The following is a 23053-nucleotide window of genomic DNA, read 5'->3' on the forward strand; positions in this document are numbered from 1 at the left end:
AGGGCTCAGTTCTAGGCCCTCTCCTATTCTCGCTATACACCAAGTCACTTGGCTCTGTCATATCCTCACATGGCCTCTCCTATCATTGCTACGCTGACGATACACAACTAATCTTCTCCTTTCCCCCCTTCTGATAACCAGGTGGCGAATCGCATCTCTGCATGTCTGGCAGACATATCAGTATGGATGACGGATCACCACCTCAAGCTGAACCTTGGCAAGACGGAGCTGCTCTTCCTCCCGGGGAAGGACTGCCCGTTCCATGATCTCGCCATCACGGTTGACAACTCCGTTGTGTCCTCCTCCCAGAGTGCGAAGAGCCTTGGCGTGACCCTGGACAACACCCTGTCGTTCTCCGCTAACATCAAGGCGGTGACCCGATCCTGTAGGTTCATGCTCTACAACATTCGGAGAGTACGACCCTGCCTTACACAGGAAGCGGCACAGGTCCTAATCCAGGCACTTGTCATCTCCCCGTCTGGATTACTGCAACTCGCTGTTGGCTGGGCTCCCTGCCTGTGCCATTAAACCCCTACAACTCATCCAGAATGCCGCAGCCCGTCTGGTGTTCAACCTTCCCAAGTTCTCTCCACGTCACCCCCGCTCCTCCGCACACTCCACTGGCTTCCAGTTGAAGCTTGCATCTGTTACAAGACCATGGTGCTTGCCTATGGAGCTGTGAGGGGAACGGCACCTCCGTACCTTCAGGCTCTGATCAGTCCCTACACCCAAACGAGGGCATTGCGTTCATCCACCTCTGGCCTGCTGGCTCCCCTTCCTCTGCGGAAGCATAGTTCCCGCTCAGCCCAGTCAAAACTGTTCGCTGCTCTGGCACCCCAATGGTGGAACAAGCTCCCTCACGACGCCAGGACAGCGGAGTCACTCACCACCTTCCGGAGACATTTGAAACCCCACCTCTTTAAGGAATACCTGGGATAGGATAAAGTAATTCTTGATACATACTGGTGTTCTTAATGTTTTGTATACTCAGTGTATTTCTCATCTCCAACATGTAAAAACTGTGAGTCATAATCTACCAGTTCATTACTCTCGTTGATAATTGGCACTGGAGGGGTGTTTCAGCTAATTCCACAAAACGCACCACTTCAATCGGATAATGTTATACATTTAGACTTCAATGCTTTGCGTGAGTGTGTGCTCATAATCCCTTGTAAATAAATAAATCAAATCAACACTGAGTAAATGAGAAAAGGCTAAATAGGTCTTCGCATCCCCCCTGGTAAGAGAAACCAATCCAAAAGCGCTTAATTTACATGACTGAAACATTTGGTTCTCACATGCGCGTCAGGCCTAAATATAACCCCCATGTCTTTCCAGACACCGTTTCCAATAATACACTCGGAGACATCCTGTTCACATTGAAAGTTTCTTTATCATTCGGGTGAAACGGCTGGGATTTACAATGCTCTGAGGCTGGCGTATTGTGAGGACTGATGTGGAGGGCATTGTTTTAATGTTACTGTGGCATTATGATGTTACTGTGGGTGACCCTCCTAGTCTGCAGTAGCACTAGGTTGGTCTTATTCTGGGATGTTTTGTTTTGTTTTCCTGTGTGAGAGAGAAACAATGGTTGCTTTGATGTCCGGGGGTGGGGGTTCCAACTTCCTGTTCCCTTGGCCTGCTGGGAGATAACAGAGAAAGCGACAGACGGCCATCCCTCTCAATGTTAATTTTTGAACACACACCCAAATAAATGCACGTACACCAAAACCATCATCCATACCTTGTTAAGCAATGCTGAATTAATTGAATCACCGACAGGCTAAATCTGTGCTCTCCCTCTCTTGGCTGTTCTGTGACTGTGCACGCTGAGACAGTTTATTACAATCTTAATGCTGTCATCTCCCATGTATGGAATATGACTTTCACATCCATCCTGACCAGTCAGCCTCTATAGGCTTCTAGCGGCTGAAATAGTGGCTGAAATAAAACCTCCCAAGGACGTGTAGTCTACTCCAGGTAAATCCGTCCGTGCAAGATGCTCTCTTTGTACTCCTCTTACAAGCGAACCCCTCTCGTCAGTTGTATGATGCTCAGCCAAGCGGAATAAACATGGCATCAGCTCCAAGTGTCGTTATGCAGGTTGCTGCACAAAGTATAGAAAAGACCAGCGCATTGTCTTCCCCCTCATCAGCTATCGACAAGGACTTGTAGCCCTTCCTGCTCTGACCTAGTGGCCTCATGGGTGGAATATTTTTCATATTTTTCATAATTAATAAACATTATTATTATTACTTTTTTAACCCTCAGAAAATCCGGTGTTTCTATGTCAAACAGTTTTGTTATATTTCAGTCTTCTGTGATGTATATAAAGTGTAATATTGGGATGCAAACTCAAAATTGAATACATCTCAACTCTATATCTGACATGGTACAGGTGTCTTCTTTTTTTTAAAGCCCATAACCATGTGTGTGAGGTGTATACTTTTGTTTCAAACTAGATTTGTTTATGACTACCAAGAAACACTCTGTGTGACCCTAATTTAGCCCACTACAGTAAAAGGTTTTAAACTGGCAGCCGTGTACCTAACATGGACACTACAGACATTATTCCTCCTGTCTTGTTATACTACCTGGGTGATATTTCATCAAGCAGGAATGCAGGCTAATGCTCAAAAAACACTATTGTGAAAAAACTCTACATTGTCAGTGTGATTGTAAAATGTAAAATGTAAATGTAAATGATTGTCCTGTATAGGGTCCATTGTAGATAGAATGGACCAAGAGAGGACCATGCCTCTAATGCCCTACTTCTGCCTCAGCCACACTGTAGACTACATTACATATAACATGTATTATCTACCCTCAGGCTTATAGCCAGCAAACATGTGTGTCCCAAATCAGGGTGGATCCATGGCCCCTGTGTCAGACGATGCCCCCCCGCTGTCTGTCTGCGTAAATGGGGCGGCACGCATCCACCCCCGGGGGCCCTTTCCCCCACAACGGAGCTGTTGAAGCTGGGCTTTATTCCCCCTGACTGACAGGTCTACTCTGGTGCTAGTCCATATGTTCTACAACAGCCTCTCATCCTGGCGGTGACCCCCAAAACAGGCAGATCTCAGGACCTCCACTTCATACAAATGAATAAGAAAGTTGCATACACTAATTTCTTCTTGATGTGGATCTATTTGACCGAGCTTTTCGCTAAAGAGCCTTCATCAGGGTATGAACCTCCCCTTAAATATCCCTACTCTATCTATAGAGTCTGTTTATGGCCAGTTCAAAAAACATATATTCCCGCAGATAAAATGAGAACCTGTGGTGCATTAGGGCATATGTGAGGTTTTCATATTTTTACTCTTCTCAAGCCTAACCAGGTACAGTAACGTACCCAAAAGGATAAAAACAGTTTAATATAATTACTTTACAGAAAAGCTTTGGGGAGCCAGAAAGACCTATTATTATCTACACGGCTGTCGAGGTGATTAAAAGCTGTTTTGGGCTGATTTACTCAAGAGATAAGAGGTTAAAATGAAGACTTTCACTGAATAATCCATCTTGCCCTTGGTGCCGGCTGAATACATCCCTTCCCTTACAGCACAACACAACCTCAGCAGTTGCAGAGAGTGAGAGAGAAGGGAGGGGGGGGGTTCTAAACAGGGTTTGTATCACCTAACAATTACACTGATGGGAATTACTTAAGAAATCTATTTTAAGCCTTATCAGCATAATGCAAGGGTAAAATTAAATTGGTCTGTTATTGGGTTGGTCTTTATCTGTGATTGAAATGCACTCTATACAAAATCGTGTACTGCACACGAAGAAATACATTTTCATGTGCCTGTCACAAATTTCCAATAACCAATTTGTTTCTATTTCACAATAATCTGTGATCATCATCATTAAAGGCACCTTAGCTAATACTGTTAACTGAGACTTCGTTGACTTGAATAAATTAAATTAAATGAAAACATTATATGATATATACTTTCTTATTGATGGGATTTATCATTCCAGATTCTTTAAATGATTGTCAGTGTTCCCCTTTGAAAGCCACAGAGGAGGATGTTAGCTATTCATATACAGAAAGTATTCAGACCCCTTGACCTTTTCCACATTTTGTTATGTTACAGCCTTATTCTAAAATTGATTAAATTGTTTTTCCCCCTCATCAATCTACACACAATACCCCATACTGACAAAGCAAAAACAGGTTTTTAGAAATGTTTGCAAATTTATAAAATAAAATAAAACGGAAATATCACATTTACATACGGTACCAGTCAAAAGTTTAGACACACCTACTAATTCCAGGGTTTTGTCACACCCTGGCTCTGGGACTCATTATGTTGAGCCAGGGTGTGTGCATTCTATGTGTTTATTTCTATGTTGGTAGTTCTGTTGTGTCTATTTCTAGGTTGTTGTATTTGGTTGTTCAAATGACTCCCAATCGGAGGTAACGAGTGTCAGCTGTCGGCTCGTTATCTCTGATTGGGAGCCATATTTAAACTGTGTGTTTTCACCTTGTGGTGGTGGGTTTTTGTTCCATGTTCTGTCAGTGTCACAGAGGACTTCACGTATCGTCATTTGTTTTGTTGTTTCGTGGTTGCTTTAATTTAATAAAGTCAACATGTTCGCTCAACACGCTGCGCCTTGGTCCGCTTCCTTAGACGATCGTGACAGAAAAACCCACCAAAAAAGGACAAGCAGCGTGTCCAGGAGCAAGGAGACTGGACATGGGAGGAAGCGCCGGGTAAGGAGATCGAGAGGCTGGCGATGGCCCAGGTGGGCAAATCGTGGTCCTGGGAGGACATGCTCGGGGGCAAGGGACCTTGGGGAGGATCAAGGCCCTGGCGAGAGAGAGCAACGGCGTCAGCAGGGCCATCGTCGGAGGGACGAGAGGCAACCCCAAAAAGTTTTTTGGGGGGCACATGGCTTGGCGGCTGGGCAGCAGGAGGCTGCCACAGGGAGACGTGGAGAGAAGGCTACCGGATTACGGGAGCCATTGGCGAAAGTAGAGGAGGGAAGCAGTTGAGGCACGGCGTGAGAGACTGAGGTGTGTTACCAGTCCGGTCCGGCCCGTTCCTGATCCCCGGTTAAGGCCAGTGGTGTGTGTTCCCAGTACGGACCGGCCTGTTCCTACTCCACGCACCAAGCCCACGGTGTGCGTCGCCAGTCCAGCCCGGCCGGTTCCTGCTCCACGTACTAAGCCTACGGTGTACGTCGCCAGCCCAGCCCGGCCTGTTCCTGCTTCTCGCATCAAGCCTACGGTGTGCGTCGCCAGCCCAGCCCGGCCTGTTCCTGCTCCACGCACAGAACCTACGGTGTGCGTCGCCAGCCCAGCCCGGCCTGTTCCTGCTCACGCACTAAACCCACGGTGTGCGTCGCCAGTCCAGCCCGGCCGGTTCCTGCTCCACGACTAAGCCTACGGTGTACGTCGCCAGCCCAGCCCGGCCTGTTCCTGCTTCTCGCATCAAGCCTACGGTGTGCGTCGCCAGCCCAGCCCGGCCTGTTCCTGCTCCACGCACAGAACCTACGGTGTGCGTCGCCAGCCCAGCCCGGCCTGTTCCTGCTCCACGCACTAAACCTACGGTGTGCGTCGCCAGCCCGACCCGGCCTGTTCCTGCCACTCGCACCAAACCTACGGTGGGCGTCGCCAGCCCGGTCCGGCCTGTTCCTGCCACCCGCACCAAGTCTACGGTGCGCGTCGCCAGCCCGACCCGGCCTGTTCCTGCCACTCGCACCAAACCTACGGTGCGCGTGGCCAGCCCGGTCCGGCCTGTCCCTGCTACTCGCACCAAGCCAAGGGTGCGAGCCGTCAGCCTGATCCAGCCCACTCCTGCTACTCGCACCAAGCCAGGGATGCGAGTCGTCAGCCTGGGGAGGCCCGTTCCGGCTCCACGCATTAAGTCTGTGGTGCGTTTCGTCAGCCCTGTCCGGCCCGGTCCCGCTCTCCGCACCAAGTCAAGGGTGCGCTTCGTCAGCACGGTCCGGCCCATTCCTGCTCCCCGCGCCAAGGCAGTGGTGCGCGTCGTCAGCCTGGTAAGGCCCGTTCGTCCTCCACGCACCAAGCCAGGGGCGCGTGTCGTCAGTCCGGCTCCGGCCAGCGGGGCTAGACAGGACCAGGGGTACTTTGGGGGGCCTTGCAGAGGAGGTGGGGATCAAGGCCGGAGCCAGAGCCACCGCCGAGGAGGTATGCCCGCCCAGCCCTCCCTTGTTTAGCCCGTATTGAGGCGCGGTCGCAGTCCGCGCCTTTGAGAAGTACTGTCACACCCTGGCTCTGGGACTCATTATGTTGAGCCAGGGTGTGTGCATTCTATGTGTTTATTTCTATGTTGGTAGTTCTGTTGTGTCTATTTCTAGGTTGTTGTATTTGGTTGTTCAAATGACTCCCAATCGGAGGTAACGAGTGTCAGCTGTCGGCTCGTTATCTCTGATTGGGAGCCATATTTAAACTGTGTGTTTTCACCTTGTGGTGGTGGGTTTTTGTTCCATGTTCTGTCAGTGTCACAGAGGACTTCACGTATCGTCATTTGTTTTGTTGTTTCGTGGTTGCTTTAATTTAATAAAGTCAACATGTTCGCTCAACACGCTGCGCCTTAGTCCGCTTCCTTAGACGATCGTGACAGGTTTTTCTTTATTTTTACTATTTTCTACATTGTAGAATAATAGTGAAGACATCAAAAGTATGAAATAACACATATGGAATCATGTAGTAACCAAAAAAGTGTTAAACAAATCAAAATATATTTTATATTTGAGATTCTTCAAATAGCCACCCTTTGTCTTGATGACAGCTTTGCACACTCATTGCATTCTCTCAACCAGCTTCACCTGGAATGCTTTTCCAACGGTCTTGAAGGAGTTCCCACATATGCTGAACACTTGTTGGCTGTGGAGGCCAGGTCATCTGATGCAGCACTCCATCACTCTCCTTCTTGGTCAAATAGCCCTTACACAGCCTGGAGGTGTGTTGGGTCATTGTCCTGTTGAAAAACAAATGATAGTCCCACTAAGCCCAAACCAGATGGGATGGCGTATCGCTGCAGAATGCTGTGGTAGCCATGCTGGTTAAGTGTGCCTTGAATTCTAAATAAATCACAGTGTCACCAGCAAAGCACCCCCACACCATAACACCTCCTCCTCCATGCTTTACTGTGGAAAATACAAATGCCGAGATCATCCGTTCACCCACACCGCGTCTCACAAAGCCATGGCGGTTGGAACCATAAATCACAAACTTGAACTCTGGGTTGCAATTTCTGAGGCTGGTAACTCTAATTAACATATCCTCTGCAGCAGAGGTAACTCAGGGTCTTCCATTCCTGTGGCGGTCTTCATGAGAGCCAGTTTCATCATAGCGCTTGATGTTTTTTTCGACTGCACTTGAAGAAACTTTCAAAGTTCTTGAAATTGTACGTATTGACTGACCTTCATGTCTTAAAGTAATGATGGACTGTTGTTTCTATTTGCTTATTTGAGCTGTTCTTGCCATAATATGGACTTGGTCTTTTACCAAATAGGGCTATCTTCTGTATAAATAAAGAAACTACAAATAAAGAAAAACTCTTAAATGAGTAGGTGTGTCCAAACTTTTGACTGGTAGTGTAAGTATTCAGACCCTTTACTCAGCACTTTGTTGAAGCACCTTTGGCAGCGATTACAGCCTTGAGTCTTCTTGGGTTTGACGCTACAAGCTTGGCACACCTGTATTTGGGGAGTTTCTCCCATTCTTCTCTGCAGATCCTCTCAAGCTCTGTCAGGTTGGATAGGGAGCGTCGCTGCACAGCTATTTTCAGGTCTCTCAAGAGATGTTCGATCGGGTTCAAGTCCAGGCTCTGCCACTCAAAGACGTTCAGAGACTTGTCCCGAAGCCACTCCTGCATTATCTTGGCTGTGTGCTTAGGGTCGTTGTCCTTTTGGAAGGTGAACCTTTGCCCCAGTCGGAGGTCCTGAGCACTCTGGAGCAGGTTTTCATCAAGGATCTCTCTGTACTTTGTTCCGTTCATCTTTCCCTCGATCCTGACTAGTCTCCCAGTCCCTGCTGCTGAAAAACATCCCCACAGCATGATGCTGCCACCACCATGCTTCACCATAGGGATGGTGCAAGGTGACGCTTGGCATTCAGGCCAAAGAGTTTAATTTTGGTTTCATCAGACCAGAGAATCTTGTTTCTCATGGTCTGAATCCATTAAGTGCCTTTTGGAAAAATGCAAGCGGGCTATCATGTGCCTTTTACTGAGGAGTGGCTTCTGTCTGGCCACTCTACCACAAAGGCCTGATTGGTGGAGTGCTGCAGAGATGGTTGTCCTTCTGGAAGGTTCTCCCATCTCCACAGAGGAACTCTGGAGCTCTATCAGTGACCATTGGGTTCTTGGTCACCTCCCTGACCAAGGCCCTTCTCCAACGATTGCTCAGTTTGGCCGGGCAGCCAGTTCTAGGAAGAGTCTTGGTGGTTCCAAACTTATTCCATTTAAGAATGATGGCCACTATGTACTTGGGGACCCTTAATGTTGCAAAACATAATTGGTACCCTTCCCCAGATCTGTGTGTGACACTCTGGCTCCATGGACTTTGATATTTGAGCCAGGGTTGTTCATTGTCATTGGTTTGGGTGTATTTCATTTGGTGGTGTTGGGGATGGGGGAGTTTCATTTTGTTTGTGTCTAGTGGTGATTGGTCTATGACTCCCAATCGGAGGTAACGAGTGTCAGCTGTCGGCTCGTTATCTCTGATTGGGAGCCATATATATTCTGTGTGTTTTCTCCTTTGTTTTGTGGGTTATTGTTCCAGTGTTGTATGTTCTGTCGGTGTCACAGAGGACTTCACGTATCGTCATTTGTTGTTTTTTCGTGGTTGCTTTAATTAAATAAAGTCATCATGTTCACTCCACGCGCTGCGTATTGGTCCGCTCCTTCAGACGACCGTGACAGAATAACCCACCAAAAAAGGACCAAGCAGCGCGTCCAGGAGCAAAGGGTCTGGACATGGGAGGAACTGTTGGACGGTAAAGGGTCCTGGACGTGGGAAGAAATCCTGGACGGCATGGATCGCCGTCCATGGAGCGAAACAGAGGAGAGGCGACGGAGAGAGAGCAACGGCGTCGGCAGAGCCAACGTCGGAAGGACGAGAGGCAACCCCAAGAAATTTTTGGGGGGCACATGGCTTGGGCGACGGAGCAGCAGGAGGCTGCCACAAGGCAGAGTCAGAGGGCTGCCAGGTTAAGGGGGCTGACGGAGGCAGAGAAGGGACGGATTCAGTGGGCTACCAGGTCAAGGGGGCTACTGGGTAAAGCAGGGAAGGAAGGTGTTGAGGCACGGCGTGAGGTACTGGGGTGTGTAACCAGTTCGGTCCGGCCCGTTCCTAGTCCCGAGGTGCAGCCAGTAGTGTGTGTTCCCCGTGCGGTACGGCCTGTTCGGTCCCTCGCACTAAGTGTGAGGTCGCGCGTCGCCAGCCCGGTTCGGCCTGTTCCTGCCATACGCACCAGAGTATGCGGTGCGGCGTCGCCAGCTCAGCCCGGCCTGTTCCTACTCCACGCACCAGGGATACGGTGCGCCGCCAGCCCAGCCCGGCCTGTTCCTACTCCACGCACCAGGGGATACGGTGCGCTCGCCAGCCCAGCCCGGCCTGTTCCTACTCCACGCACCAGGGATACGGTGCGCTTCGCCAGCCCGGCCCGGCCTGTTCCGGCCACTCGCACCAGGGATACGGTGCGCGTCGCCAGCCCCGCCCGGCCTGTTCCGGCTCCCCGCACTAGGCGTTATGGGAGTCCCCAGGGTCCAGCATGCCCTGTTCCGACTCCCCGCACTAGCCCTGAGATGCGTGTCCTCAGCCCGGTACCTCCAGTTCCGGCACCACGCATCAGGCCTACGGTGCGTCCCCAGGGCCAAGCATGCCCTGTTGCTGCTTCCCGCACTAGCCCTGAGATGCGTGTCCTCAGCCCGGTACCTCCAGTTCCGGCACCACGCATCAGGCCTACGGTGCGTCCCCAGGGTCCAGCATGCCCTGTTGCTTCTCCCCGCACTAGCCCTGAGATGCGTGTCCTCAGCCCGGTACCTCCTGTTCCGGCACCACGCACCAGGCCTACGATGCGCCTCAGACGGCCAGAGTCTGCCGTCTGCCCAACGGGGCCTGAACTGCCCGTCTGCCCAAAGCCTGCAAAGCCGCCCGTCTGCCATGAGCCATCAGAGCCGTCCGCCAGACCGGGAGCCGCTAGAGCCTTCCGCCAGACAGGATCAGCCAGAGCCTTCCGCCAGACAGGATCAGCCAGAGCCTTCTGCCAGACAGGATCAGCCAGAGCCTTCTGCCAGACAGGATCAGCCAGAGCCTTCTGCCAGACAGGATCAGCCAGAGCCTTCCGCCAGACAGGATCAGCCAGATCCGTCAGTCGGCCATGAGCAGCCAGATCCGTCAGTCGGCCATGAGCAGCCAGATCCGTCAGCCAGCCATGAGCAGCCAGATCCGTCAGCCAGCCATGAGCAGCCAGATCCGTTAGCCAGCCATGAGCAGCCAGATCCGTTAGCCAGCCATGAGCAGCCAGTTCCGTCAGCCAGCCATGAGCCGTCCAGCCAGGATCCGCCAGAGCCGTCCCAGCCAGGATCCGCCAGAGCCGTCCAGCCGGGATCCGCCAGAGCCGCCAACCGGGGATCCGTCAGAGCCGCTCCAGCCAGGATCCGCCAGCCAGCCAGGATCCGCCAGAGCCAGCCAGCCAGGATCCGCCATTTAGTCAGGTGCTGCCCCTTAGCTCGGTGTTGCTCCTTATCCTGTTGCTGTCCCTTATCCTGGTGGTGTCCCTTAGCCTGGTACTGCCCCTTAGTCCGGTACTGCCCCTTAGTCCGGTACTGCCCCGTAGTCCGGTGCTGCCCCTTAGTCCGGTGCTGCCCCTTAGCCCGGTGCTGCCCTTGTCCCGGTGCTGCCCCTTATCCCGGTGCTGCCCCTTATCCCGGTGCTGCCCCTTAGGCCGATGCTGCCCCTTAGTCCGGTGTTGCCCCTTAGTCCAGGTGGGGTTAGTTGGAGGGTGGTCATTGGGAGGAGGCTACCGAAGCAGGTTGTGACTGTGGTGGGGTGGGGATCACGACCGGGGCCAGAGCCGCCACCGTGGACAGACGCCCACCCAGACCCTCCCCTAGTCCTGATATTGGTGCGCCCGGAGTTCGCACCTTTAGGGGGGGGTACTGTGACACTCTGGCTCCATGGACTTTGATATTTGAGCCAGGGTTGTTCATTGTCATTGGTTTGGGTGTATTTCATTTGGTGGTGTTGGGGATGGGGGAGTTTCATTTTGTTTGTGTCTAGTGGTGATTGGTCTATGACTCCCAATCGGAGGTAACGAGTGTCAGCTGTCGGCTCGTTATCTCTGATTGGGAGCCATATATATTCTGTGTGTTTTCTCCTTTGTTTTGTGGGTTATTGTTCCAGTGTTGTATGTTCTGTCGGTGTCACAGAGGACTTCACGTATCGTCATTTGTTGTTTTTTCGTGGTTGCTTTAATTAAATAAAGTCATCATGTTCACTCCACGCGCTGCGTATTGGTCCGCTCCTTCAGACGACCGTGACACTGTGCCTCGACACAATCCGGTCTCGAAGCTCTAAAGACAATTCCTTTGACCTCATGGCTGGGTTTTCGCTCTGACATGCACTGCCAACTGTAGGACCTTATATAGACAGGTGTGTACCTTTCCAAATCATGTCCAATCAATTGAATTTACCACATGTGGACTCCAATCAAGTCATAGACTGTTCTCTCTGCTACCGCACGGCAAGCGGTACCAGAGCGCCAAGTCTAGGTCCAAAAGGCTCCTTAACAGTTTCTACCCCCAAGCCATAAGACTGCTGAACAATTAATGAAATGGCCACCCGGACTATTTGTATTGACACCACCCCCCCTTTGTTTTTACACTGCTGCTACTCGCTGTTTATTATCTATGCATAGTCACTTTACCCCTGCCTACATGTACAAATTACCTCGACTTACCTGTACCCCCGCACATTGACTCTGTAATTTTATTGTGTTACTTTTTTAAATATTTTTTATATTTTATTGTATTTAGTAAATATTTTCTTAACTCTTTTTTCTTAAAACTGCATTGTTGTATTCAGCGCATGTGACAAATACAATTTGGTTTGATTAATGAGCTCAGGCATCAGTAATCCAAATGAACACGACACCAGCACTCTATTATATCGAAGCTCTGATCATTGAGCTCAGTCATCAAGTGTGCCACTTCACTGGTACTTCTGTTAGTCGCCAGGTGTTTCTCAATTGTCTTAAAGTGGCTTCCTCTCCTCGTCTCCTTTCCTTAATCTTTGCTGATCTGAAAAGATAGTTAAGGTGAATAGCAATATGGAGGATGCTAGAACTGAATGACTTGGAAATCACTTTCACCTTTCCTGTTCTTTGATGTTATAATATATAATCATATACAGTATATGCCATTTACCAGCCATTTAGCAGCTATTTAGCAGCATGTTAGTGTAGTAAGTAGAGGAAAGGAGATGAGGTGAGGATGCCGCTTGCGACTATTGAGATGCACCCCTTGTGCAGCAGGAACACTTTGTGGTTGGGGGGATTATATAAAATAAATAAAAAGCAACTTGGCTGTATTTGATCAAATACCTAATTAGGTCAAAATCACATGCTTCGATGCAACACATAACTCGTTTTGCTTTCACTTGTTCAACTATTTTCATGCATAACATTCTGGAGCGTATCTTCTATAAAAGATACTCTGTTTCAGATCTCTGCCTTTTCACAGCTTTTCAGTTCTGGGTTGTCTCATAAAAGATTAGAGAGTTACATAAGTTTCCCTCATATCTCTTGTCTGCATGACAAATGACGTTGTCTCTGAGTCGATCAGACAAAAGAACATTGTCAACTCCTGTATGTGTTGTGTACAATGAAACATCCTCTTATCTTGTGTGTTTGAAATGCTACTAAGCTTTTGGGGCATTTCTCATATCCCTCAATGGCAGTAGTTGAAAATCCCTCATGTCATCATCACCATTCTCATAAAATGGATATTCATTGTTTGACTGTCTTTTTTTTGCCATTTATGAATGTGTTATTTAATGTGTTTCTATGGGCTACAGTAGTAAAGGCCAAATTCAATATTTTATCCCCCATTTTTTTTTTTTTTTTATGTACACCTAAATTCAAAAAGCTAAATGATCCATGTCTATCACTGGCTCATATGGTAGAGTAATGGTAACTGTAGACATGAAATAAAAATATATTATGGAAATACAATATTTGGTTTGGTTTTAAACTATAAGACACAGTACACCAGCCAGACTCAGAAATGGGATACATCTTTGCATCATCACTTTCTATTGAGAAGTCAGATTACATAACATAATCTAATTATTCTAACTTAAAAAGAGATGTTAATTCAATATGAATATTTTATAGAGACATTTGCATTTAAAAGATGGAATTGGCATGACTGAACACAAGCCTTCCTCTACACTGCAATAATGCTTTGCAAGAGTGGATGCTTAAATATGAGTGATGAACTGGGAACTCAGTGTCACACAGGCTCATTTAAAAGAGCCAGGAATGGCTGATTCAATATTTTCTCATCCCCTGATATGTAATTGACCTCACAGTCTTCCTTGACCTCCGATTAAGCGGAGGTGAGCGCTGGAGCGAGTGACTCCTGGGTCTCATACCAACCCAGGACTGACTGTTAGTCACTCGGTATAAGACTAAAATATGACCAAAATGTAAATGCAAAGCACAATCTGTAAGATTTGAGAGTTTATTACAACTGTTTTACCCCATCATGACCCAAAACCTGACAAACATATGCATGCATACAGGGAGATACTGGAGAAACCAAGATCTTATAATACTTAGACACAGAGGAGCCAGTGGGAAAAGCATCCATTATTACAACTTGGTAGATTATGTCCCGAGACTCTGGAAGAGAAGCTTTACCCTGGAGGTCAAAGGCTAAGAAGCATTACTTTTTCCAAAAAGTTTGAGAGAGAGTGAAAGAGAGACTGAGAGAGCAAGAGAGTGAGTGAGAGTAGGAGAGAGAGAGAGAGAGAGAGAGAGAGAGAGAGAGAGAGAGAGACACACACAAAAGGCAAGAACGGCCTTCTACACCATCAAAAGGAACATAAAATTTGACATACCAATTAGGATCTGGCTAGAAATAGTTTAATCAGTCATAGGACCCATTGCCCTTTATGGTTATGAGGTCTGGGGTCCGCTCACCAACCAAGAATTCACAAAATAGGACAAACACCAAATTGAGACTGCATGCAGAATTCCCAAGAAACTTGGTTTTATAAGAACCTTTGAGGTACTGACCCAAGGTTTGGAACCCGTGGGGGTGGTGCTGAAAAGAGTGAACCACCCCAACATATTGAGGAACACCTTCATACTGATGACCATGACAAAGTGTGTGCGCCAGTTTTCAAACATGCACAGCCATACAGAAACTTTTGTTTGTTTTCAGGCACAGTTCAACTATGATCTTTCTATTGGCCCCGTCACTTGAAATAATGACTTTGCAAAGACCTTGTGGGACATTCCACATAGGGAATATAGTCAGAACACTAAAGGCTTCTAGAGGCTATGGAGAGGTGTAGTATCATAATGAAATAGGTGGGCTTGGGTGAAACAAAGAATACATTATATTAGTCTCCCCCACTGGGAGAGGAAATAGCTTTATGGCCCTGAAGGTCAGGGTTCATTTTCACCCAAAGTAGCCATAAAGCAAATGCTATAGGCTGTGTGTATAGGGTAGGACAAAGTGTGTTCTGTTTGCAGACTTAGAGGCTGTGTTTCGGCACACTCACCTACAGTGGGGAAAAAAGGTCTTTAGTCAGCCACCAATTGTGCAAGTTCTCCCACTTAAAAAGATGAGAGAGGCCTGTAATTTTCATCATAGGTACACGTCAACTATGACAGACAAATTGAGAGAGAAAAATCCAGAAAATCACATTGTAGGATTTTTAATGAATTTATTTGCAAATTATGGTGGAAAATAAGTATTTGGTCACCTACAAACAAGCAAGATTTCTGGCTCTCACAGACCTGTAACTTCTTCTTTAAGAGGCTCCTCTGTCCTCCACTCGTTACCTGTATTAATGGCACCTGTTTGAACTTGTTATCAGTATAAAAGACACCTGTCCACAACCTCAAACAGTCACACTCCAATCTCCACTATGGCCAAGACCAAAGAGCTGTCAAAGGACACCAGAAACAAAATTGTAGACCTGCACCAGGCTGGGAAGACTGAATCTGCAATAGGTAAGCAGCTTGGTTTGAAGAAATCAACTGTGGGAGCAATTATTAGGAAATGGAAGACATACAAGACCACTGATAATCTCCCTCGATCTGGGGCTCCACGCAAGATCTCACCCCGTGGGGTCAAAATGATCACAAGAACGGTGAGCAAAAATCCCAGAACCACACGGGGGGACCTAGTGAATGACCTGCAGAGAGCTGGGACCAAAGTAACAAAGCCTACCATCAGTAACACACTACGCCGCCAGGGACTAAAATCCTGCAGTGCCAGACATGTCCCCCTGCGTAAGCCAGTACATGTCCAGGCCCGTCTGAAGTTTGCTAGAGTGCATTTGGATGATCCAGAAGAGGATTGGGAGAATGTCATATGGTCAGATGAAACCAAAATATAACTTTTTGGTAAAAACTCAACTTGTCGTGTTTGGAGGACAAAGAATGCTGAGTTGCATCCAAAGAACACCATACCTAGTGTGAAGCATGGGGGTGGAAACATCATGCTTTGGGGCTGTTTTTCTGCAAAGGGACCAGGACGACTGATCCGTGTAAAGGAAAGAATGAATGGGGCCATGTATTGTAAGATTTTGAGTGAAAACCTCCTTCCATCAGCAAGGGCATTGAAGATGAAACGTGGCTGGGTCTTTCAGCATGACAATGATCCCAAACACACCGCCCGGGCAACGAAGGAGTGGCTTCGTAAGAAGCATTTCAAGGTCCTGGAGTGGCCTAGCCAGTCTCCAGATCTCAACCCCATAGAAAATCTTTGGAGGGAGTTGAAAGTCCGTGTTGCCCAGCGACAGCTCCAAAACATCACTGCTCTAGAGGAGATCTGCATGGAGGAATGGGCCAAAATACCAGCAACAGTGTGTGAAAACCTTGTGAAGACTTACAGAAAACGTTTGACCTGTGTCATTGCCAACAAAGGGTATATAACAAAGTATTGAGAAACTTTTGTTATTGACCAAATACTTATTTTCCACCATAATTTGCAAATAAATTCATAAAAAATCCTACAATGTGATTTTCTGGATATTTTTTCCTCATTTTGTCTGTCATAGTTGACGTGTACCTATGATGAAAATTACAGGCCTCTCTCATCTTTTTAAGAGGGAGAACTTGCACAATTGGTGGCTGACTAAATACTTTTTTTCCCCACTGTAGGTTGGAGTCATTAAAAGTCATTTTTCAACCACTCCACAAATGTCTTTTTAACAAACTATAGTTTTGCCAAGTCGGTTAGGACATCTACTTTGTGCATGACACAAGTAATTTTTCCAACAATTGTTTACAGACAGATTATTTCACTTATAGTTCACTGTATCACAATTCCAGTGGGTCAGAAGTTTACATACGCTAAGTTGACTGTGCCTTTAAACAGCTTGGAAAATTCCAGAAAACAATGTCATGGCTTTAGAAGCTTCTGATAGGCTAATTGACATAATTTGAGTCAATTAGAGGTGTACCTGTGGATGTATTTCAAGGCCTACCTTCAAAATCAGTGCCTCTTTGCTTGACATCATGGGAAAATCAAAAGAAATCAGCCAAGAACTCAGAAAAAAAATTGTAGACCTCCACAAGTCTGGTTCATCCTTGGGAGCAATTTCCAAACGCCTAAAGGTACCACGTTCATCTGTACAAACAATAGTACGCAAGTATAAACACCATGGGACCACGCAGCTGTCATACCGCTCAGGAAGGAGACGCATTCTGTCTCCTAGAGATGAATGTACTTTGGTTCGAAAAGTGCAAATCAATCCCAGAACAACAGCAAAGGACCTTGTGAAGATGCTGGAGGAAACAGGTACAAAAGTATCTATATCCACAGTAAAACGAGTCCTTTATCGACATAACCTGAAAGGCCGCTCAGCAAGGAAGAAGCCTCTGCTCCAAAACTGCCATAAAAAAGCCAGACTTCGGTTTGCAACTGCACATGGGGACAAAGAATGTCCTCTGGTCTGATGAATCAAAAATAGAACTGTTTGGCCATAATGACCATCGTTATGTTTGGAGGAAAAAGGGGTAGGCTTGCAAGCCGAAGAACACAATCCCAACCGTGAAGCATGGGGGGTGGCAGCATCATGCTGTGGGGGTGCTTTGCTGCAGGAGGGACTGGTGCACTTCACAAAATAGATGGCATCATGAGGAAGGAAAATTATGTGGATATATTGAAGCAACATCTCAAGACATCAGTCAGGAAGTTAAAGCTTGGTCGCAAATGGGTCTTCCAAATGGACAATGACCCCAAGCATACTTCCAAAGTTGTGGCAAAATGGCTTAAGGACAACAATGTCAAGGTATTGGTGTGGCCATCACAAAGCCCTGACCTCAATCCTATAGAAAATGTGTGGGCAGAACTGAAAATGTGTGTGTGAGCAAGGAGGCCTACAAACCTGACTCAGTTTCACCAGCTCTGTCTGGAGGAATGGGCCAAAATTCACCCAACTTATTGTGGGAAGCTTGTGGAAGGCTACCTGAAACGTTTGACCCAAGTTAAACAATTTAAAGGCAATGCTACCAAATACTAATTGAGTGTATGTAAACTTCTCACCCACTGGGAATGTGATGAAGAAATAAAAGCTTAAATAAATCATTCTCTCTACTATTATTCTGACATTTCACATTCTTAAAATAAAGTGGTGATCCTAACTGACAGGGAATTTTTTACTAGGATTAAATGTCAGGTATTGTGAAAAACTGAGTTTAAATGTATTTGGCTAAGGTGTATGTAAACTTCCGACTTCAACTGTATAATATATACAGTGAGTGAAAAAAGTATTGGATCCCCTGCTGATTTTGTACGTTTGCCCACTGACAAAGACATAATCAGTCTATCATTTTAATGGTAGGTTTATTTGAACAGTGAGAGACAGAATAACAACAAAAAAATCCAGAAAAAAACGCATGTCAAAAATGTTATAAATTGATTTGCATTTTAATGAGGGAAAAAAGTATTTGACCCCTCTGCAAAACATGACTTAGTAATTGGTGGCAAAACCCTTGTTGGCAATCACAGAGGTCAGATGTTTCTTGTAGTTGGCCACCAGGTTTGCACACATCTCAGGAGGGATTTTGTTCCACTCCTCTTTGCAGATCTTCTCCAAGTCATTAAGGTTTCGAGGCTGATGTTTGGCAACTCGAACCTTCAGCTCCCTCCACAGATTTTCTATGGGATTAAGGTCTGGAGACTGGCTAGGCCACTCCAGGACCTTAATGTGCCTCTTCTTGAGCCACTCCTTTGTTGCCTTGGCCGTGTGTTTTGGGTCATTGTCATGCTGGAATACCCATCCACAACCCATTTTCAATGCCCTGGCTGAGGGAAGGAGGTTCTCACCCAAGATTTGACGATACATGGCCCTGTCCATTGTCCCTTTGATGGGGTGAAGTTGTCCTGTCCCCTTAGCAGAAAAACATCCCCAAAGCATAATGTTTCCACCTCCATGTTTGACAGTGGGGATGGTGTTCTTCGGGTCATAGGCAGCATTCCTCCTCCTCCAAACACGGCGAGTTGAGTTGATGCCAAAGAGCTCCATTTTGGTCTCATCTGATGACAACACTTTCACCTAGTTCTCCTCTGAATCATTCAGATGTTCATTGACAAACTTAAGACGGCCCTGTATATGGGCTTTCTTGAGCAGGGGGACCTTGCGGGTGCTGCAGGATTACAGTCCTTCACGGCCTAGTGTGTTACCAATTGTTTTCTTGGTGACTATGGTCCCAGCTTCCTTGAGATCATTGACAAGATCCTCCCGTGTAGTTCTGGGCTGATTCCTCACCGTTCTCATGATCATTGCAACTCCACGAGGTGAGATCTTGCATGGAGCCCCAGGCCGAGGGGGATTGACAGTTCATTTGTGAATAATCACACCAACTGTTGTCACCTTCTCACCAAGCTGCTTGGCGATGGTCTTGTAGCCCATTCCAGCCTTGTGTAGGTCTACAATCTTGTCCCTGACATCCTTGGAGAGCTCTTTGGTCTTGGCCATGGTGGAGAGTTTGGAATCTGTTTGATTGATTGCTACTGTGGACAGGTGTCTTTTATACAGGTAACAAACTGAGATTAGGAGCACTCCCTTTAAGAGTGTGCTCCTAATCTCAGCTCGTTACCTGTATAAAAGACACCTGGGAGCCAGAAATCTTTCTGATTGAGAGGGGGTCAAATACATATTTCCCTCATTAAAATGCAAATCAATTTATAACATTTTTTACATGCGTTTTTCTGGATTTTTTTTTTGTTATTCTATCTCTTACTGTTCAAATAAACCTACCATTAAAATTATAGACTGATCATTTCTTTGTCAGTGGGCAAACGTACAAAATCAGCAGGGAGATCAAATACTTTTTTCCCTCACTGTATATATATATATATATTTACCCCCTTTACTCCCCAATTTCGTCATATCCAATTGGTAGTTACAGTCTTGTCCCATCGCTGTAACTCCTGTACGGACTCAGGAGAGGCGAAGGTCGAGAGCCATGCATCCTCCGAAACACAACCCCGCCAAGCCGCACTGCTTCTTGACACAATGCATGCTTAACCCGGAAGCCAGCAGCACCAATGTGTCGGAGGAAACACTGTACACCTGGCAACTGCGTCAGCGTGCATGTGCCCGGCCCGCCACAGGAGTCGCTACAGCGCGATGGGACAAGGACATCCCGGCCGGCCAAAACCTCCCCTAACCCGGATGACGCTGGGCCAATTGTGCATCGCCTCATGGGTCTCCCGGTCGCGGCCGGCTGCGACACAGCCCTATATCGAACCAGGATCTGTAGTAATGCAGCTTGCACTGCGATGCAGAGCCTTAGACTGCTGCTTCATTCAGGAGGCCTCCCTGATCTGTTTCACCTGTCTTTGGGATTGTCTCCACCCCCCTCCAGGTGTCGCCCATCTTCCCCATTATCCCCAGTGTATTTATACCTGTGTTCTCTGTTTGTCTGTTGCCAGTTCGTTTTGTTTCGTCAAGCCTACCAGCGGTTTTCCCATTGCTCCTGTCTTTCTCAAGTTCCTGTTTTCTAGTTTTCCTGGTTTTGACCATTCTGCCTGCCCTAACCCTGAGCCTGGCTGCCATTCTGTACCTGGTCACACCACCCTGGATTATTGACCTCTGCCTGCCCTGACCCTGAGACTGCCTGCCGTTCTGTACCTTTTGGACTCTGATCTGGATTACTGACCTCTGCCTGCTCTTGACCTGTCGTTTGCCTGCCCCCTGTTTTTGTAATAAACTTTTGTTACTTCAACACTGTCTGCATCTGGGTCTTCTCCTGAAACCTGAAAGATAAAGTGTCAGGCAGGGCCACCTCATTACGAGAGCGTGATTCCAAATCACCTCCACTATACATGCATTGCCCATTAATGCCCAATGCCCATGTGTCCATACTCTATGTCTACCACTTCATCAACTAAACACTTTAAGACCCCTGACAAGCCCTAAAACCAAAGCAAATAAATAGCTAAAGCAACAACTGTACTCACGCATTGCAGTAGGGCTTCTTATCATAGCCTTTGTAGTTCTTCATGTTGAGGGTCATTTTGCACACCTCACAGTGGAAGCATCCTTTATGCCAATTCTGGAAAAGAAAACACAAATTATATTTCAAGTCAGTTTGACCTTGTGCCGGTGCTCAAATCTGATAATTGTGAATCAATAATCGCCGTTATTAATTGGAGGCGTAGAGATTACTGATATTCCAGATTTCTATTATCACAACCAAGAGAAGTGGTTCTAACAAAAATGACCAGTTTGTGAATTAATAAGGCCCTCAAGAAGAAAGGTTTATTAATTTAAAAAAGGTTATCTATTTCAACTCATTCTGAGGAGATTACTGATTCTAAATTGAGTAAATCATTTTACTAAGAATATGTCTCTGGTGTATGTATAGGGTTCTGAGCTGTAGGCCTACAATAGGCCATGCATTTGGTTGCAGATATACCGGTGCTACGACTGTCCACTGGCTTTTCGGCCATGGATTTGTTTGGATGGGTGCCAGACAGTATTCAATGCCCATGATGTGTTCATGTGGATTGCATGTGTGTGATGTCCTCAGAAAGTGTGCCACATTGGTGCCAAAAAGCCATATGGCCAGGACCAGGGTTAGGGGTTTAGGTAATGGGTAGGCCTGCGGAAAAGTTGATAGTTTACAAAAGTGGTCAAGATAAAGGCTATATAGGGTTGGTCTTCGACAACTTTGACATAAGACGCTCACTCCTAAAGAACCTTACTATTATTAAACTGTAGTAGTAGTAGTAGTAGTAGTAGTAGTAGTAGTAGTAGTAGTAGTAGTAGTAGTAGTAGTGGTAAAAGTAGTAGTAGTAGTAGTAGTAGTAGTAGTAGCAGTAGTAGTGGTGGTAAACATAGTAGTAGTAGTAGCAGTAGCAGTAGTAGTAGTGGTAAACATAGTAGTAGTAGTAGCAGTAGCAGTAGCAGTAGTAGCAGTAGTAGTAGGGTAGTATAGACCTAGGTCTGATATAGACAAAAATAATGCAAAGTAGCTATTAATCGATCATTAACTAGTTGTAGGCCATATTCAACCATAAACCAGAATTCATATTTTGATCAAGTGCACAAAAAGGATGCGCAGGTAAAAAAGAAAGGATCACATGCAAGAAAATGCCAGTCATTCCCTATTGTACAAATCTGAGAATATGTCCTTCAGGGGATAAAGGGTAAACTTGCAGTCTATTAGCCATGTCAATATGATGCATCCTCCTACACTCTTAGAAAAAAAGATGCTATCTAGAACCTAAAAGGGTTTCCAACTGTCCCCGTAGGAGAAGGAAGCCCTTTTTCTTAGTATATACTACAATAGATAGGTTATTATAATACACTTACCATGAGAGTAACACAAGCTAACCAAAACCACACAAAAAAAATAACTTTTTGTATAGTCAAATGTAGGCTATTCTGATAAGTTTGAATCAAAGTTTTAAAAATCCCCCAACAGACTCCTGAAAAATACAGCGCAGTCAATTCTGATATAGACGTCATCATAACAGTGCATTGAAATTGTGATCATCTCACCTTATCAAGGCAGTTGACTTTCTCCGTCGGATAGACAATTTTCCCACAGCGCGCACACGGAGGGTTCATTTTCAAATATGCGTCTTACTCCCCACGAGAATAAATCAAATGTTTTAGTGTGCAAGTCGTTCTTTGAAATCTGGTAACAGCTCTACTTCATATCCCGAGGTCAAGTCGGTAGAAATAAACAAAGTTGCGCGTCTCTCAGAGTTCGCACAGTCACTATCCTGTCCTGAGTGGATGCCGCGTTAAAATTGCACAGACGTAAGCTGTGGCTGCTTGTGTGACACAGCACCTACCACGATCCAACTGTTTGATTCAGCGACACCGCCAAGCCAGGACCACATGATGTTCCTGCGTTCGTAATAGAGAGATAGAGAGAGAGAGAGAGAGAGAGAGCGAGGGCGAGAGAGAGAGAGAGAGAGAGAGAGAGAGAGAGAGAGAGAGAGAGAGAGAGAGAGAGAGAGAGAGAGAAACCAAACTAGGCAGCAAATGAAATTCAACATAAGACTATTCAATTTAATGTACTGTTGAACGCTGATGGATAAGCTAAAATTGTTGTTGAAGGCCACAAAAAATAAGTAATTTTGACTTGTTTATGTTGTGTCAAAGACCAAGCATAATATGAACAGTTATCTTTACAATCTGTAAATCTTTCTCTTTGCAATCTTTTCCTTTAAAAAAGACTCATCATTCTCTGTAGAACCATCCCTTTTGTTTCCATCATCCGAGTGGCAATCCTAAATCAGTGTACCAGCAGCACCAATCCTAAATCTGTGGACCAGCAGCACCAATCCTAAATATGTGGACCAGCAGCACCAAT

General features: G+C 46.5%; 1 protein-coding gene across 1 annotated transcript in view; it reads right to left on the minus strand.

Annotated features, from left to right (window-relative positions):
* The window catches only part of LOC121549873 (LIM zinc-binding domain-containing Nebulette), a 109971-nt gene extending 87384 nt beyond the window's left edge, over nt 1-22587 (minus strand). The window contains exons 1-2 of the mRNA XM_041861829.2: nt 22231-22587; nt 20685-20779 (exon numbers count right to left, since the gene is read on the minus strand). Of these exons, the coding sequence (XP_041717763.1) occupies nt 20685-20779; nt 22231-22299 (164 nt within the window). The 5' untranslated portion in view covers nt 22300-22587. The remainder of the gene's footprint in view (nt 1-20684; nt 20780-22230) is intronic.
* Between the last annotated feature and the right edge of the window lie 466 nt (nt 22588-23053).

Source organism: Coregonus clupeaformis, chromosome 34 (assembly GCF_020615455.1).
Source record: "Coregonus clupeaformis isolate EN_2021a chromosome 34, ASM2061545v1, whole genome shotgun sequence".
NCBI classification, from domain to species: domain Eukaryota; kingdom Metazoa; phylum Chordata; class Actinopteri; order Salmoniformes; family Salmonidae; genus Coregonus; species Coregonus clupeaformis.